This window comes from Cnephaeus nilssonii (genome assembly GCF_951640355.1).
Source record: "Cnephaeus nilssonii genome assembly, chromosome: 6".
In the NCBI taxonomy this organism is placed as follows: Eukaryota; Metazoa; Chordata; class Mammalia; order Chiroptera; family Vespertilionidae; genus Cnephaeus; species Cnephaeus nilssonii.
The window spans coordinates 99,004,929-99,023,318 of record NC_137077.1 but is presented as its reverse complement, the minus strand read 5'-3'; the positions used below and the strand labels follow the sequence as shown (position 1 = coordinate 99,023,318).

General features: G+C 46.1%; 1 protein-coding gene across 1 annotated transcript; it reads right to left on the bottom strand.

The window, feature by feature from the left end:
* Window positions 1-119: 119 nt before the first annotated feature.
* Window positions 120-16,844, bottom strand: MEDAG (mesenteric estrogen dependent adipogenesis). Its single transcript, XM_079774404.1, has 5 exons — window positions 16,390-16,844; window positions 8,256-8,365; window positions 4,916-5,028; window positions 3,497-3,782; window positions 120-1,491 (listed from the first exon to the last, which is right to left on the bottom strand). Exons 1-5 carry the CDS (start codon window positions 16,665-16,667, stop codon window positions 1,367-1,369), a joined length of 912 nt encoding a protein of 303 aa, XP_079630530.1. The 5' UTR covers window positions 16,668-16,844; the 3' UTR covers window positions 120-1,366.
* Window positions 16,845-18,390: the final 1,546 nt, after the last annotated feature.

Here is an 18,390-nt window from a genome sequence, read left to right as displayed (position 1 = left end):
CTCTCTCTCTCTCTCTCTCTCTCTCTCTCTCTCTCTCTCTCTTTCTCTCTACACACACACACACACACACACACACACACACACACACACACACGGTCACAAATTTAATCAATTATATGTTGAATTATAAGAAAGTTTTAATTGCACAAAGATAGTACATAACATCTCAAATATAAAAAAAGACAATTGGTAATGCTATTGAAATACAAGGACTTTTTTTTTCAAGGATAGAAAAATTATACTCGGGATTCATTAAGTCTTTCTCATTATAAGCATATGGAGTTATTTACTCAATTAGCTTTTATATAGAGATAGGTTTTTTTTTTCTTTTTTGAAGAATTCCATTGTAGCTATAAGTGAGAAATGGATTGATGTAACAATGTATTGTGGTAATGTTGTAGCTTTCTTTTATTTTGCTTTTAATGTTAGGATTGCTAAAGGCTTATTTAAAATACCCTACTGGTGTAAGGGGGATAAATGGTGATGGAAGGAAACTTGACTTGGAGAGTGGTAAACACACAATACAATATACAGATGATGTATATTAGAATTGTATACCTGAAACCTATATCATTTTATTAACCAATGTCACCCTCATAATTCAATAAAAAAGTAAAAAAAAACAAAAAATACCCAACTGACATAATGTGCTTTCATATCATTTGTGTAGAAAGAGGACACTCATGGAATCATGATCCTTCCCCTGTCATTGTTTTGTTGCACATCACCTGGCCTCTTTCTACACCGGTTGCTTTGTTAAGAGGGAGGCCAAGGGAGTTCAAATTTTAGGCAGCAGGTGGCAGGGCTGCCATCCTGCCAACCTGGCTAATCGCCAGCAAACTTTACCTAGAATGGTTCTCCTAAAGGCAGGATGAGAAACACACTTGCCTTCCAGTGAAAGGTGCCCAGCCAAGTTTGCCAAAGAATAGAACAACCAATGCTGTGCTGGCTAGGTTCGGGTTCAGACAAGGGTGTCCCAAGCAGAGGGCCAAACCGTGATTTATGAAGCATCATGGTCAATGCCCAGTCAGACTGGTCCTACAGAGACTGCCAAAGAAACCCTCTGGGTGCCAAGGTCCTACACAAAGCACTCAGGGTGGCAGGACCCCGCCGGTCCCTCTGCCTCTTTGGACAAGTGTTCAGGAGGGGATACCCAGCCAAGAGGGCAGTGCCCTCCCATCCTGAAGTCAGCTACACGGAGCCTGCCAGGGCAAGGCAGCACCCAGGGAAATGTGAGAGGAGCACTTGCTTGGAGGAGCAGAGGGGTGGACCGGAGGGTGGAAGGCCTGCCTCCCACATCTTCCCTCCTCCCCTCAACCTTCAGTTGGCCTGGAGTGTAGGAGGAACTAGACCATGTTCAGTCCAATCAGAGAAATTGGTTAGGTGTCTCTTCAGATTCCAGAACACTTGGAAACGGTAATTCTGCCAAAAGAGGCTCCGTCAAAGATGATCTGGGTGACAGACTGCAGTTAAAAACGTCATCTACTGAACCTGAAAGAAGTAAAGCAGACATTATTGCCATCGCTGGAAAACAGAAGCAACACACAGTGCCTTCAGGACTCTCACAACACACAAGGAACCATTTCAACACTGAAGAGAGGATACTGGCTTCCTCAGAAATCTCAAAAGCGCAATAGAAATGGGTTACATTTTGTTTAGCAGTAGGACCTGGGTTGTCATTTGCTTTACCATGGGCCCGAGTAGCTTTGCAGTGAGTTGCAAGAGCCTTTTCTCACTTGATGTCAAAAGGCCCAAAGTTGGGACAGCCTAGGACAAAGGTTAGGCCACTGGTGCATCTTGGCTCTGCCCTCTGCCATGATCATGACCTTGCTGCTCAGCCCTGAAGAACCCTTCCCCCTGGCTCTGGAGTGGAAGTGGCTCCAGGGATGGCTCAAAGTGAATTTTAAGGAAGCACCACCCAACGTCACATACCCCTGTTGTCCCCAGGATGGCAGTGGACACCCTGCACAACCTACATGACAGAGGGTGAGCAACAGTGAAACAGGAAAACCCTACCCGGCTGCTATGGTAGTGGGTAAGGCTGGAGGGGTGTCACAAGAAGAACCAGGCATCTGGGACTGCCGCAACCAGGCAAGCTCATCTTTCCCCCAAAAAGATCAGGGTAGCACTCCCCAACACACACACACACACACACACACGCACACACGCACACACGCACACACCACACACCTGCAAAGGAGCAGAGTACAGAGGCATCTTTGCAAGGAACACCGAGACAGAAAAAGCTAAAGCAACGTGGAGGGAGAAAAAGAGGGAAAAATGAGGAAAAGAGGGGAGTGGGAGAGAGATGGGCAGAAGGAGAAGAGAGAGGGAGAGGGGGTTAGGGAAGGAGAGAGAGGAGGAGAGAAGGAGGAGGGAGAGACAGATACTGGGGGAGGGAGGGAAGACAGGGAATGAGGGGAGGAGGAAGCAGAAGGAGAGACAGAGAAACAGACAGATGGGCTACTTCCAAGATAAGAAACAGCTAGAGTAAGCATTTTTGCTAAAACATTGGAAGAAAGCAACTGTATTAAATACAATTAATGAAGACCTATATTTCACATTCAAACTTTTTGAAAACTATAGGTTCAGAAACTGGTGGAGTTAGTTTTTTTTTGTTTTGTTTTGTTTTGGGTTGTTTGTTGGAATTAGCAGCAAAAGTCCTGATTCAAGGAAGTTGCTTTACAGCCCAACTAGCATAGGACAAAGAGAACAGACTCAGAGGTGTGACTGGTGTCATCTGCTCAGCCACACCAGTCTGACGAGTCTCCTCAACTCCTAGGAAAGAGGCACCGGATATCAAAATCCAGAATGTACCACATATAATATGTCATTTGTTCACTGTGATCTCACAAACTCTGGAGAATCCTTCAAATTTTTTTAATCCTCACCCAAGGATATGTTTATTGATTTTAGAGAGGGAGGAGGGGAAGAGAGAGAAACATCGATATGAGAGAGAAACATCAACCAGTTGCCTCATGTATGTGGAACCTATAACCTCGGTATGTGCCTTGACTGGAATTGAACCCGAAACCTTTTGTTATATGGATGGACAATGCTCCAGTCAAATGAGCCAGGGCCAATTATTTTAATTGAAGTAAAATTGATAGCTACTGACCATGCAGACTCCTCCTCCAGCTGACACCTTTGTTCATGTCTGTTGCCAGAATATGCACACCAGGAAAGCATCATTCTTTCATATTTAAATAAATGTTAACAATATTCAATGAGCATTAATATGTATTTAAATTAATAATATATTTTAAAATTATTTTCTGGCTGTGCTGCACAATATAACTACTATGTCAGAAAACTTTAAGGAGCCTAATACTATATTTCTTTTTGGTAGTAAACATGTCTCACTTCTTACTTTCTGAATAATGTGATATATTATATTTTTCCTTTATCTAGATGCCTTATCTTTTCCAGGTATTGACTCTCCACTCCCATTATACTATTCTACCCTTTTATTTAACTATGAGAATTTTAAACATACCTCTAGAAGTTACACTGAATTTTCGGTCAGAGAAACTGCTCCTTCGAATTAATGGTTCACTCATTTTTTCCAGAAATAATTTAATTGTCTCCTTCTTTTCTGGTCTTGTACTTGACAAATTCAGAACTTTTCCATTCACCTTTACAGTGGAATTGCTGAGCCCAAACCAATAGAAGAAATCAAATAATGCATCAGCTTTGAATTCATAGGCAAAGCTCAAATTTTCTCCATTAACCACCTCATTTCCTGGAGGGAAATAATTCTTTACTGCTTCTTGAAAATCAAACTGAAAGAGAGAGAAACATTTGATGAATTTCATGTATCCTATCTAATAATAGAGTAACATGTAAATTACCATCACTCCACTACGCCCACGATTGGGTGGTGGGGGGCTTGGGGGCGGGACTCGGGGTGGCCTATCCGGCCATTGAGAGGCACGGATCCGCTGCCACTGAGGGGGGCTACCCTGCTGTTGAGAGGCACAGACCTACATCCACAGACCTACATCTGCTGAGGGGGCCTGCCACGGACACCCAGCTGCGCCTCTCAACGGCAGGGTAGCCAGGTGTCCGTGGCAGCCCCCCTCAGCGGCCATTGAGAGGCGCAGGGGGCAGGAGTCTCGCCCCCTGCGCCTCTCAACAGCAGGGTAGCCCCCCTCAGCGGCCGCGGACCATCAAAAGTGGGGGAGCTGGGTGCCTTTCTGCTCTGGCACCAGGCCTTTCAGAAGCCTCCACCGAGCCGGAGGCTTCTGAAAGGCTTGGTGCACCAGCACACAGGCACCCAGCTCCACCGCGAAAAGCGAAAGCGTGTAGGGGACCCTACACGTGCATGATTCAATCATGCACTGGGCCTCTAGTATAATGATAATATTATATCCTAGAATTCTATGTTACTAACAACTGCCCAAATGTCCAAAATGTCACACCTTTTATTTTTCTTTCATTCTGGCAGATACTTTTAAACAGTTACCTTAACTTTTAAAAAATTATTTCAGAGAGGAAGGGAGAGGGAGATAGAAACATCACTGATAAGAGAGAACCATTGATTGGCTGCCTCCTGCATGCCCCCTACTGGGGATCAAGCCCGCAACCTGGGCATGTGCCCTGACTGGGAATCAAACATTGACCTCCTGGTTCAACCATTGCCTTAACTTTTTCAAAACAAACATATGTATTTGAATCATATTACATCTACAGACCTTGAAGTGCTTGGTCAAACTGGCATTCATTATTACCCCATTTCCAATAAGTTGCTACAAACTCTGCTCATTTGATTGGTAGTGATTATGAAGCAATAGAAAACATTTATGTCTGAACTCAGCTAAGTCATAGCTGAGCTCTAGGGACTCAGCCCTATATGAAGTGCTCAAATCCCTCTCTATGTGGTGGCCGTCCTGGATTCAGACAGGCTAACACTCACCTGGAGCCGGTAGCTTTCTCCAATCACTGAGGAAATGACCATGTCCATCCCTTGCTCTATCTGTCTTCTTATCTTAGGGTGCCTTGTGTTCACAAGGAAGGCATATGTTCTTTCTAGAAATTTGGAAGCAGAATTCAAAAAAAGAAGTGTGCATGTGTGACATAACATACTTCTTAGTGTTGGACAAAGCAGTGATTCCCAACTTACTTGCAGATTTTATTCATTTTTAGCCCCACTCACTGTAAAACCTCACCAAATTTCTAGAAACATTCAGAGAAGGAAGCAGGCCCCCCTGTGCTGCACTGTGTCACTTCTGTCTGGGAAATCATCATTATCAGAGATGAGAACTGAGCCTCCATGGAAGCATGCAGCACAGCGAGCTGAAGTGAGAAACATGGGATGGCTAGTGTTCCTGTCACTGCCTTGCTGGATATTTAAACAGCGACCTGACTGTCGCCAACACGCTGTCATTTGCAAAACAAAACATCAGCCAAGTCCAGGGAAGAAGGCTGCCCCATATCTCCCCTTCCCCCTAAACCCTTCCTCCCCAGGGACTTTCATTCTGCCAAAGGGCTGGTCTAGGGTGTTATGAATCAAGGCAATTTGAGATGGACTCTCTTCTGTGCCCTAACAATCCCCAGTGGGAAGAAGTCCCTCCCATTGCTTAAATTACACCATGTCTGTGTCCTGGTACAGTTGAGTGCTGGAGGCTAATTCCAGCAGGTCATAAATGCAAGAAGTTCATCAAAAGGTTGGTGGACCTTGAGCCTTCAGCAAGGGCTGAATACATATTATTGCCTACTGGAATAGCCAAAAGAATTCCCCCAAACCTGAAGATCTGCATATATTATTGCCTGTTACCAGACAGCTGAGGGCATTTCAATCTACATGTTATTGCCTCCTGCTGGCCAAACATCTGAACAACCAAAGGCAGTTCCCCCAAAACTGACAATGCCTACTATATACTAAACCTTACCTTTGATATGTATATCTACCTTGCTATAGGGCAAAATGTGGGAATAAAAAGAGCCCTAGGTCCGGAGATAGACAGCTAAGCTTCCTCTGGCTCCCCCATGGATTACAAATTTATATTATATTTCTAGTCTCTTTATTAATTTACATGCAGTGCCTTCTCCAGATTCCTGAACCCTTCCAGATGCTGGAGAAAAACCCCCGGCAGTTGAGGTTTTGTTATTGTTTTTGTCTTGCTTTTGTTGTTATCTTTTGTTTTTGTAATCTCTTAAATCCAATTCTATCCAATTCTATATAATCTAAGCAAAAGGAAGATTGTCTACTCATTAAGAAATTTGAAATACTATTAACCAACAACCCCTTAACTTTTCAGCCCCCAGAATTACTGAAGTGCTTTTTCTAGGGAGACACATAACATAGATTGCCGGCCTCTGTTTAAACACCACGGGCCAGCCATTAGGTAATTTTGAGAACTCAACATTTTTCCTTGGCTTTCAGCACTAAAACTGTGGTTCACCAATAGCACATGTTACATCCTTGAGGAACACATTTTGAACTAATCTTTGCTCTGACCTTATTCATCTTAATTTTTCTACTCCTGTCTTTCTCCTAAATTATTTTTGGGCATTTTAGATATATGCTGTTTGAGATCAGACATAACAAAACAAGTAAAACAAGCAAGCTATTTTATACCTTAAATTAACTTTTACACAAAGCAAACCAGGACCTTTGTGCGTTCTCAGGGCCGGCATACTTCACTGCTTCCCGCACACCCCTATATTGATTGCATAGGTTGTACACTGCACAATCTGAAGGCGACTATTCACAATCACAAACTTATTTGTGTATTTATTATGAAAAATTATGGGAAGAATTAGTAAATTGTCTTGAGCTAATAAGGGCTTTTTCTAATTTGAGCAAAAGTACAGTTTAAGATATTGCAGCTGGGTTGGACATCCTGTTATCTTAATCACGATTTTCACAATTTAAACTTCACCGTCTTATTTAAGCTTTTGTAGCATAGACTCTCTCTTCATATCATGGCTTTCCTTACAGTGAACCAGCACTGGGTTTCTATACCTCCTTCCACAATAGTTATACAACTGTGTACCTTTTGTAGGCCACCCACAAGTACCTCCCTGTCCCACACCCTGCACTTTCATTAAAATGTTAAAATAGGTAGATCTCTTATTCTTACGATTCCTTCTGAGAGATAGACCAGGAGGTGTACTTAATACATCTGTGATTTATATCCCTAGAGAACTTTCTGGATTCATGGCCATCATCAAGCCAAATAACATCAGGGCTCAGATGCTCTACAAGTGTTGCTAGTTACTGTGTTCTGGCCCTTCCTGCCAGAACATCCTGCCTTTGAATTAGGAAGTGAGCAGAAAACCTGAATGGCTCTGGATTGAAATGAGCAGAGAATAGCTCCAGGAATCTGGATGAGACTGAATGTTTAAAGAAGTTTCTTTGGAACTTGTAGATCCTTTCTTGTTACCTTGGAATGACATTAAGAATGTTGTTTTGCAATAAATTTCAAAAATTCTATTTCTATCATTATTTCCATGATTTCCCCTCACTGGCAGGAGGAAGAAAGGAAAATTGAGATATTTTTCATATTGGAATTTGTGTTAATATGGCTGTTAACAGCCAGTATGATTTCTTGGAAGAAACCATAAAGAGACATTTCTAAAACTGAAATTCAAATATCATAGCATGAGACATAAAAGCATCTACAGGTATTTATTTTCTTTATCTTAGTTTTGTCATCTATAAAATGGGGGTAGTACAAGTACCTCAAGTAGGATGACCATGCATCCTAATTTGCCTGAGTTAGTCCCAGCCGAATTATTAACCCTTTGCACTCACTTGCTTTTTTCTCAAGCTGCTACCGATGCTAACCGTGTCGAGTCACACTCGACATCCGAGTGCATTAATAGTACCTCCTTTCATGTCCAAAAATGTTCCCATTCAAATGAAAAGCCCTGTGGGGCTGTTGTGCCAACTGATGCTAGAGCAGGCCTGGAACACCTAAGTGTCTCATATGTGGTAGACAGTATTACACACCCTCATCTTCATCATTTCAGTCATTTTTGCAACCCCTGCAGCCTCAGAATGTAAAAACACTTCCTGCCTTGACAGAAAGTATGAAAGAAAACTCAGACAGATGGCTACTGCCCCAGGCTTATGCAGAGGTTTGATCTGCAGGCTCGTGCTGTGCTTCAGATGGCCTGAAACACCGGGCTTCTGGCTCCAACCTTGTCACAAGCCGACAACACCCTGCTTTCTCCCTAACCAATTTATGACATCAGCATGCCACAGTCCACAGCCCCAAGGCAGAACCAAACCAAAGTTAGATACCAACCTTTTGAGATGTCTTTTCTGGTCTGTACATTAATAAAGAACAGCATCGGTTTGCTCAGTATAGTCTCCCTGTAGTCCTTATAATCGCAGTAGTTGGTCAGTTCCACATACCTATGAAAAAAGCAGAGATAACTGCAAATGTCATATACCTGCCCATCTAAGTTGGGAAAGGGATGTCTGGACAGGTGCCTGCCACATCCCTAGTCCCTTTGAGAGAGGTTCCCTAAAATGTGTCATTGCAGAGGCAGCCACGTTTTGTAACATATAGATAAAGCTCCCTCTCTCTCCTGGTCGGTCAGCTGAGATAAACTTGCAACCCAGTTTGTCAGGGTGGCCTGACACCAACGCTTGGCTCTCAGATCATGACCAGAAACATCTACATTCAGGGCTATAAGAGTTCATTTGAAGCTCTCAGAGCTCTATGTCTGTCTGGATTGAAAACAAATTACACTCAATGAGTGGAATTAGCTGGTCTTCCCCAGGGCAGACATCTCGTATGACTAGTGGGTCTACAATTTTCCCTTCCTTCTCTATCATCCAGTATGTCAGCTTTCTCTCCCACTCTACATATTTTCCAAGCTGTCTTTCTAGGTCTCTACCCACATTGTTGATAAAAAGGCAGATCCAAGTGTAAATTAACTTCCTTCAAGAAGATGGCTAATTTTCTAATCAAACCCAAGCTCAGGTGCCATGTGGACCTAGGCCGTCTGAATGGCATCCAGTCCAGCAGGCTGGAGGATGCACTGCCACAGACCCTCTTCATCACGGAGCTGGTTCCACTGATGGCCCAGCTGTAGGGACACGTGCACCGGTGGACAGCCAGCCTGGCAACAGTGTGAGCTGCTTTTGCAATACGGCAGTAGCATGTCTGCTTTTGACACCTAGTCAAAGGCAGAGACAACTCCAGAGTTTATTTCCAGCTTGTCCTTCAGTGTCTGACCTGAAAATCACAGCCCTGGAGAGCTCCAGGCAGGGAGCTCCCTTCACCCATATCACACAACCCACTTAGAGGACCCTAGCCTAGGCATGGGTCAAGAGCATGTGGGAGAATATCTACCCCTGAGTCAGAAAAAACACAGCTTCCGTTGTCTGTCTCCCAGCTTGGTTTCTTAGAAATATATCACTATCTTTTTTTCTGGGCTTGTCAGACCTGATTTTGAGAGCATTTAAACCTGACCCCTGAGGGAGCCTCTATAAGGAAGGAAAGGGGTGCAGGGGTGTTTGTGAGGAGGGCAGGAGTAGGGAAGACGAGGGTGGGAATGGAGAAGGGGTGGGGGACCTGGGGAGTAATAAGGGGATGGAATGGGTATGATAATGCAGTATTCATTGTTGCTTTTACCCTGGCCCCAAAATGCTTTTTTCTAGGCTGAAATTTTTTACACCTGCCTCCAATCCAAAGATTGAAAGGCAGAACAATGTGATTCGAAATGAAAAGATCCAATTCATGCCCTAACTGACTGACTGCATGAACTCAGTCCCACAGCCACAACCCACTGTGACCTTAAGTGAGTTACTTAACTGGCCTGACCCTGTGCTTTCATCTGTAAAGGGATACAACAGTATTACCTTCTGTTTGTCAATTCAATGCAGTGCAAGTAGTGTTGAGATATGTACTATACTTGGGTCCATAGTAGATGCTCAACAAAATGATTAGTATCTGTAATCCTGGCCAACTCTGCTGGCCACAGGGTGAATGAAGTTCTGTAAGCTTCTGACACCCAACTAGGGCTGGATTCCTTTGAGTTACCAGAAAAGAAGGACAATCTGAGCATCTGGGGGGAAAATGAGCAAGAGTTTCTCCTTCATTGCTCCAATTTCTGTCCTCAGCTTTTCTGTTTGGAAAGCTAAAGAGAACAGCTTAATGAAGGCAATATTTGAAAGGTGGGATGAGAAAAGAACACTACTTTTGCTTCTAGTGAATCAGGCCTGGCTGAAAGATTGCCCACCTTCTAAGACACCTCCCTTTTTCTGAAGTCCCTTCAGGTTTCACATCATCTGTAGCATGATCTGAAAAGCTGCTCCAAAGTTCCCTTGGCTCTGACGATTTACTGCTCAAAGATGAATGAAAATTCAAACCTTTAGCTTCCATTTGAGTGTGTGTGTGTTCATTAAAAAAATATGGAGCCCTAGCTGGTTTGGCTCAGTGGATAGAGCACTGCCCTGCGGACTAAAGAGTCCCGGGTTTGATTCTGGTCAAGGGCACATGCCTGGGTTGCGGGCTTGATCCTCAGTAGGGGGCGTGCAGGAGGCAGCTATCAATGATTCTCTCTCATCATTGATGTTTCTATCTCTCTCCCTTCCTCTCTGATATATATATACTAGAGGCCCGTTGCACGATATTCATGCAAGAATAGGCCTTCCTTCCCCTGGCTTTGCTCCCGGCCGCACAGGAGCCTGCAAGTCCTCGCTCACAGCTGGAGCACTGCTCCTGTAGCTCCCTCCACCACTCCCCCTCCCCCTCATAGCAGGCGTCCTGCCCCTCCCGGCTGCTTGTGTCTGCATATGCAAATTAACCCGCCATCTTTGTTGGGTTAATTTGCATACTCATTCCTGATTGGCTGTGGGCGTAGCGGAGGTATGATAAATTTACATGTTTGTCTATTATTAGGTAAGATATATGTATATGTATATGCATATGTATATATATATGGAGAGAGGAGCAGAGAAAAAGAGAAACACATGTCAGAACAGTTCTTGTGTAGAAGGCCCAGAAATTGCTTAAGAGTTCATAATCCTTTAATGTTACACTAGCAAAAGCTTGCAGGAACCTTCTGCCCTAAAGAGTATGCAGGATGGCCTTCCTGTGGTTCTAGTGTTAACATGATAGCTTTCTACAGATCCTAACCAAAATTCTCTTTCACTTCCTCCCAGTCTTCTTCTGTCCCTACTGTAGTAAAATTAAGCAAAAAATTTTAGATTTATCACTATGTTGTCTCTGCCACAAATCGAGGATACACATGGTCATTCATTCATTCATCAACTATTGATGCACCGTGCAGCGAAACACTGTGATAGTGCACAGAATGATTCATTCATTCATTCATTCATTCATTCATTCATTCATTCATATATGCAATAAACATTTGCACCAATGATGTGCCGGGCACTGGGGACACATGAGAAATAGTCCTGCTTTCAAGGAGCATATAGTCCACTGAGGAGACAGATAAGAAGATGCACCATTTCAATATGAAACAATAACTAAGACCTTGTTGCTTAAAGTGTGGCCCTTGAACCAGCAGCACTGGCATCATGTGGGAGCATGTGAAACTGCAGATCCCAGGCCCCTCCCAGGTTTATTCAATCAGAACGTACATCCACACAGTCTCCAAGAGACCAGCATGCTTACTTAAAGTCTGGGAAACACTGGTCTAAGACATGGTCCCTCCCACTCAGAGGTTTACAGACTAGTTAATCGTTCAAACACACAAATACTGGAGGAATGCTCATTTCTCTACATTCAGTGTCCACTCTCTCCACAGGGTTATGTCCCAATTACTTAAATAAGAGCAAAGTGGGAGAGTCCTGGGGTCAGAACCATTTACTGAGCTGAGACATGCACTAGAAAAGTGATCCTTCTGTTGGGCCCAGCATTCCGTGGATGGGTGAGCAAAGCAGGAGAAAGATGGGGATCCCAGGAGGAGTCATGGCTTAGCCAGGCCTTGGGGACAATGGGGTGGCTTCCTCCATGCCTCTAGGTAGGCATGTGGCAAGCATCAGGTGAGCTGAAAGCAAGAAGTAAACCAGAGTGTGTCTGAAAGCCCAGAAAAAGGCTCCTGAGGAAGGAAGGCAGGAGAGAAGGCAGCAAAGGCTTGAGGCTTTTCAATCATCTGATTTGGAATTGATTTCTGTCTCTGTGACTATTAACTTTGACAAGATCCATATCCTCACCTATAAAATCTAGCTGACAAAAGGATATTCGTGCTCTAGCTTATTTGGCTCAGTGGATAGAGCGTAGGCCTGAGGACTGATGGGTCCCAGGTTCGATTTTGGCCAAGGGCACATGCCTGGGTTGCAGGCTTGATCCCCAGTAGGAGGTATGCAGGAGGCAGCCGATCAATGATTCTCTCTCATCATTGATGTTTCTATCTCTCTATCCCTCTCCCTCTCTAAAATCAATAAAAATATATTTTTTTAAAAAGGAAATCCTTGAAGTGGCTAAAAGATTAAATAATGTGTGTGAAGCACTTGGCGTTGGGGGCTGCTTAATAATAATATAAAAGCTAATGTTTGTCAAGTAATCAATATGTGCTGATAGTTATTTTAAGTACTTTATGAATTTTCACTCTGAACAGCAACCCTGTAAGAGTGAGGAATTATCATTCTTATTTTACAGCTGAGGAAACTGAGTCATGGAGATGAAGTAGCTTTCCCAAGTCACTGAGGCAGTGAGTACAGAACCCGGATGCCAACCAAGGCCATCTGGTGCTGGCTCTCCTGCCCATCACACGTACTTGAGACTGTACTCATAAAAACCACAGCTCAGCCCACAGTGAAAATTACTTCGTCAGGATCACTCGGTGCCCTGTGAAGGGGCTGCCGAACTGGGCAAACACCAAAGCCAAGACTCAGACATGGGAACCAAAGCTGAAGACGGGCCAAGAGGATGGGCGCCCGCTGAGTTCAGCCGCAACAAGAGTAACCATGCTGCCCTCTGTGTGTGGAGCTGTCACTGCTGCCACACGTCCTGGCCTCCGTCAAGCTCACTTCTGAGAGGGGGGCCTGGGCAGGCAGAGGGAGCCCAAGCACTTCCACGGTGGGGCGGGGGTGAGGCTTCCCCAGTACAAATCTGACTACGTTCCAGCTCTGCCTTGGGGTCCTCACTTGAACTCCGTGAGTCTCCTCTTCCAACCCCTCACTCTCTGCCTCTGGTGGCTGCCCTCCAGGTGAGTGTGACTGTCACCATCTAACAGCTGGTTGAACACAGGCAGGAGCAGGTCACCTCTCTGCTTTTACTGGCTTCTTTACAACCGCTGGACTTACTTTTGCTTTTAGGTTGATTATACAAGATGAGTTCTGGCTGATGTAATTTCAGTTATTTTTTTGTAGATTCAGGAAACTTACGAGAAAGCTGCTATCTACAGTAATGCAGGAAGATTTCAGGTCGGGGCGGTGTGCCGAACACACGGGTTCATAGTTAGACAAGGCTGCATAGGAGCCTTGACTGCATGCTTCCCAGGATCCTATTTAGGTGCAGAACTTGACCCTCCCAATCCTAATTTCTCAACTGCACAAAGGGGACACAACAGTGCCAACTTCATAAACTTTTGTGAAATAACAGCTGTGAAACATTGTGCCCCATTCCTGGTACTCAAGCAAACATTAGTGACCCCTGTTATTATTGTCGGGCTTATTTTTATTACCCAAGCAGCCTCTCTCATGCTAGGGAAACACTGAAAAGCAGGGATTATAGCTCCTCTTTGCCCAGCGTTTGCCATTACACTTTACTCGGAGGCTGCATTACAGGAAAAAAGGTGTGTGTATGATAGTTAATGATGATTTATACCTTGTATCTTGAGCAGGTTTTGTTTGTAGTACCAACAGAAATCCAGAGCTTGACGGAAAAATATAATAGTAAAGATCTTGCCATAAATCCCACAAAGTAGGACAAATATTTTTAAAGCAGGTCCTCAGAAGCTTTAAAGCCCTGGGAGCCATCAAGAAACCTTCCCACCACCCTAGGTTGCCTTGGGCTTATTTAGCAGGTATGTATGTAGAAAAGTGTTAAAGTATCAGAAAACAAACCACAGTGAGTTGAGCGAGTGAACCATAGGAATGTCAGGGTCAGGAGCTCTGAACCTTTCGGTTTCCTCAGGAAAGGACCTAGTGAAAGCCACAGTACACACTTCTGAGGTCCCGGAAAAAAAATCCTGCTTACACTGTGGACTTATCCCAAACCAACCACATTTGTGCAATGGAAAAAAATAATTAGCAGAGCAAGGATTCCTAACCTGAATTCAACTATCTCATAAGCTACCCAAATGGTCAGCAACATTGGATGTGTCTCTATGTTTCTGGGGAGAAGGTCTACATGTGATTGATTCCCCAAAGTCTACAGTCCAAAGTGATTAAGAATGATTGCTTTGCTTTCTCGTGTCTCCTCCTCCCCCCTCCCCCACCCCTACACACCTTCTCGGCTGCTCTTGGGTGGGGGTCATCATACCTATGGCGGGAATATGGTGACTGCAAAGATGAAAAAGTCACTGGTGAAAGAGCACCATCAACAAGTCATGAAAAGTGGAAAGTATGTGTGGGGGTACAGCCAACTCTGAAGATGACAGACAAGGCAAAGAGAAACTGGTCATCCTCTCCAACTGCCCAACCTTGGCGAAGTCCCAAATAGAGTGCTACTCCTTGTTAGCCAAAACTGATGTTCACCACTACCCTGGGAATAATATTGACCTGGGCACAGCTGCTAGAAACACTAAAGTGCACACACTGGCTGGTACCCAGGTGATGTGTGACCTTTAGCAGTCTGCCAGAACTGACTGGTAAAAAGCAAATCGTGCAAATGTGACTTCAGGAAAACTGGCCAAAACTTACTGAAGCAAGAAGTGAGGAAGAAAGGAAGGGAAGGAAGAAAGGAGGGGAAGGAGGGAGGGAGGGAATAAATCACTGCTTTGGAGTAATATTTTGAGAGAGGAAGTTGTATGCTAGCCCCAGGGCCAAAGACAACTGGGTAAATTTGGCCAAGCTGAGGAGCAGCAACTTTGGAAGTCTGAATTCTGACTACGCATCCACCTCGTGATCCATGAGGGCAAACCTCTCACTGCGGCCTACAACTCAGTCTTCCCTCTCTTTCTGGAAGGCTCTCTCCATTCACACTAGTTTCCTTCCCAGTCATCCTTCAGGACTACACACCCAGTTACAAAAGCCTACTTTCCCTGCCATAGGATGTTCCTGAGAGGAAGACAGATGGTTCCTTCCAGTACCTGAATTATTTGCAGGTCCTCCTTGCTCTTTCCCACCGTCCAAAACCCTCACACAATTGCTTAGATGACAAAAATCTTGTATTTCTGACTGTTTGCACCCTGGTCTTTGTTGCCTGGTCATTATTTATTCTGGACTAAACTGCCAGGGTTCCACTGCTGTTTTATATTCTTTTATGTAGGAGATGTTTGAAGCAAGAGTTTAATAACCAGACTACAAAATCATTTAAAAATTTGCAGCACTGTTTGCTAAGACTGGGAGAGCTGCCTCTGTCAAAAGCCTAACCTATATCTTCAACTGATTCTGGGCATTTTTATTTTTCATATCGTTCTCAAATGCAATGCTTAACTTCTTTTTAAATCTCTGCAAATCTGATTTCTAATTCAGTTCCTCCCAGGCCCCTGCTTATGGGTTGGAATTTTCTATTCACTAAGAAAGGGAGAAATTCTTGCTGAGGAGTGGTTTTTCAGGCATTCAAAGCCCTCCTCTCTGTGTGGAAAAGCAAGGTTTTCCCAGCAGCTTGAAGAAGGCATTTTAAATGTCCTTTCTTGCTTGCCTCTCCTTGGCTGCATCTCACCCACGGGGTGGCACAGCGCTGCTGTCTTTCTCAGTAGCAAAGGCTTTGTAATAGCTGGCGGGCTTACTCATCTATGAGCCAAGCTCTAGACTGCTCTTGCATGATTACAGGCAGTCAATTCTCAGAAAAATATGACACATGCACACTTGCACACAGCACTTACGTTTGCCCACAGAGCATCCTGGGTTAGACTTCATGGGACTTTGTTCTCTTCTCAGCTGTGGTTTGTTTATTAATTCACTTGAAACACTAAAAGATGGGACACTTTTAACTTTTATACGACTCTCCACTGGGTTTCCTCACCGGATAAAGCTCGTAGTGCACAAAATTGAGCATTCTCTCCCCGCTCCCACCATTCTAAAGTCAGGATGTGAGTCTCTCCTCTGAAACATCCCCGAAGGGTGTGCCCAGTTTGAGCTCATCTGACCCTGTTCAGGAGCCAGAAAGGGAAAATCACTGGCCAGCTGGGTGCTCCCCCGGGCGGCTCCTAGCGCAGCTGCAAGTGTCTGGGCGCGGGGCAAAGGCCGGGCGGGAGAGCTCGAGGCCCCGGTGACGGCACCAAGAGCGGAGGACAGCGGGACTCCCGGGGACCCCGAGGCGGGAGGTGGAGGGGGGGAGGCGCACCCACCTCTTGATGTAGCGGCCGAGGCGGCAGAGCTGCCCGTCCATGCGCACGAGACCGTCGGCGAAGACGTTGAAGCCCCCGCTGGTAGCAGCCGGCTCCCCGGACCCGGGCACGGCGAGCTGGTCCCCGCGCAGCTGCAGGGCGCCGGGCAGCAGGCGCAGCAGCTGGGCCACGGGCAGCAGCGCCAGCTCGCAGTCGCACGTCCACAGGCTGCGCAGCTCCCCCGACGAGATGGACGTCAGGCTGGGCCTGGCCGGGGGTGCACACGTCGCCGCCGCCATCCCGCCGCCCGGAGGTCCCAGTCCGCCCGCTCCGGTGCCGCCCGCCCGTCAGGAGCGCTGCAGCCCGGAGCGGAGAGGAGAAGGCGCCGGCGCCGCGCGGCCTTTTTATCCGCCCGGCGCCGCCCGCCCCGCCCGGCCCCCGGCCCCCGGCCCCAGGGCGCTCCACTCCGCTCGGCGCGCTCCCGCCCCGCCGCCGGCCCGCAGCCAACGCTTACTCACCCGCCTCCCGGGCGCCGGCCCCGGGCCCGCAGCTCCTCACCGGGGGCGGGGAGGACACCGGCGGCGGGGTGGGGACCGGGGCCCTGGAGCCGGGTCCGCCGCTGGTGGGCGGGGAGGGCCAGCACCCACCCCGGCCCCAGACACCGCACCCGAGCGAGCAAGTGGAGGAGGCGCACCCTTCGCTTGCTCCCCGACCTGTTTCCTCACACTGATCGTTACCCTGCACCCCCCTCCTGGTACAGAGTCCACGGATCGTCACGTCACTTTTTCATGAAGCCTCTGTGAACCCCCTGTGCGTTTCGTCCCACAGCTTCTCTGCGCGGACCACAGGCCGCAGGGTGCCGGCCCAGTAGTGGGGATGGAGGGGACCAGCAGGGCTCCCTCCTGACAGCCTCCGCAAGTCCCCAAAAAGTTCATTTTTTTTTCAGTCAGTCTATAGAAAGGTGAGTGCTCATTCTGCAGACACACCGAAGGGCTTGATCTCCTGGGGCATGAAAGGACTATTTAGTTTCATTACAACTGCTAGTATTTCCGAAACATCTACTAGGAGCCAGATGACCAACTAAATTCTGAGAAGACTGGAAAATAAACACAAGTCCTAACTTTGTCCAACTTACAATCCAATGGGGGGGACAAGCATTCCAGCCACCACAACGCACTGAATGAAAAGCATTGCTGGGGAGGTCTCTGGTTTTATGGGAGGAGAATCCCACCCAGTTCTGAGGAGCTGAGCAGCAGATTCCCCGAGTCCTATAATTTAGAACCCTAAGCTAGATCCTAAAAGTTGAGTACAACTTAGAGACTAGCTTTCATTAGTCTTTGTGTATGCCCATCATGGACCCATTTAGAGACTTAATCAAGTCCAATGAAGAGTCCTAACATATCTCACTTAAATCCCAGAATATCAATGAGCTCCATTCACCAGTCCTTCCAACCTGGGTCCCTCAGCCTCAGGCTCAATCCCCAACATCGGGCTTCTCTGAACAAATCTAAATCACCCAGCATGCATTTATCACAATTGATCAATCTTTTACAGAGAAGAAGGGGGAATCTGCCTGTGAAACCAGCACCCAAGAGGATTCATTGGTGAAGTGAAGCCTGACCACTGCACAGAGGATGGGTGTGAGGAGGGCTGAGGCTGCTTTTCCAGGGAGAGGTGTGGTACCATGCCTGAGACCCAGCACACCCTACACAGGTGGTTGTTCTTCGCCCAAACATTGACATGCTCACTGCTACGCATCAGCACCATCTTAAACTCTGAAAGTACCAACAACAAGAACAAAGCAAAGAACCTGGTCAAGATGAGTGATATAAGAGATGTACAAACTAAGTGCTTTGAATGTAAGGTCAAGACAGTGGTGGCTACTACCTGGGAGGCCCCAGAAAGGTGTCTCAGAGGATGTGATAAATGGGCTGGGCTCTGAACAGGGAAGGAGCTCCCAGGTGAAGGAGCACCATCAACAAGAACCTGGGAGAGAAGATTCTAGACCATTCTATGTAAAGA

Excerpts from the sequence above, each read along its gene's own strand:
- MEDAG (XM_079774404.1), bottom strand. The coding sequence starts at position 16,667 with ATGGCGGCGGCGACGTGTGCACCCCCGGCCAGGCCCAGCCTGACGTCC. Across the intron at positions 8,366-16,389 it reads CTCGGCCGCTACATCAAGAG|GTATGTGGAACTGACCAACT; the intron begins GTGGGTGCGCCT and ends CTTTTTTCATAG. Across the intron at positions 1,492-3,496 it reads ATTCAGTGTAACTTCTAGAG|GTTCAGTAGATGACGTTTTT; the intron begins GTATGTTTAAAA and ends TACTTCTTTCAG.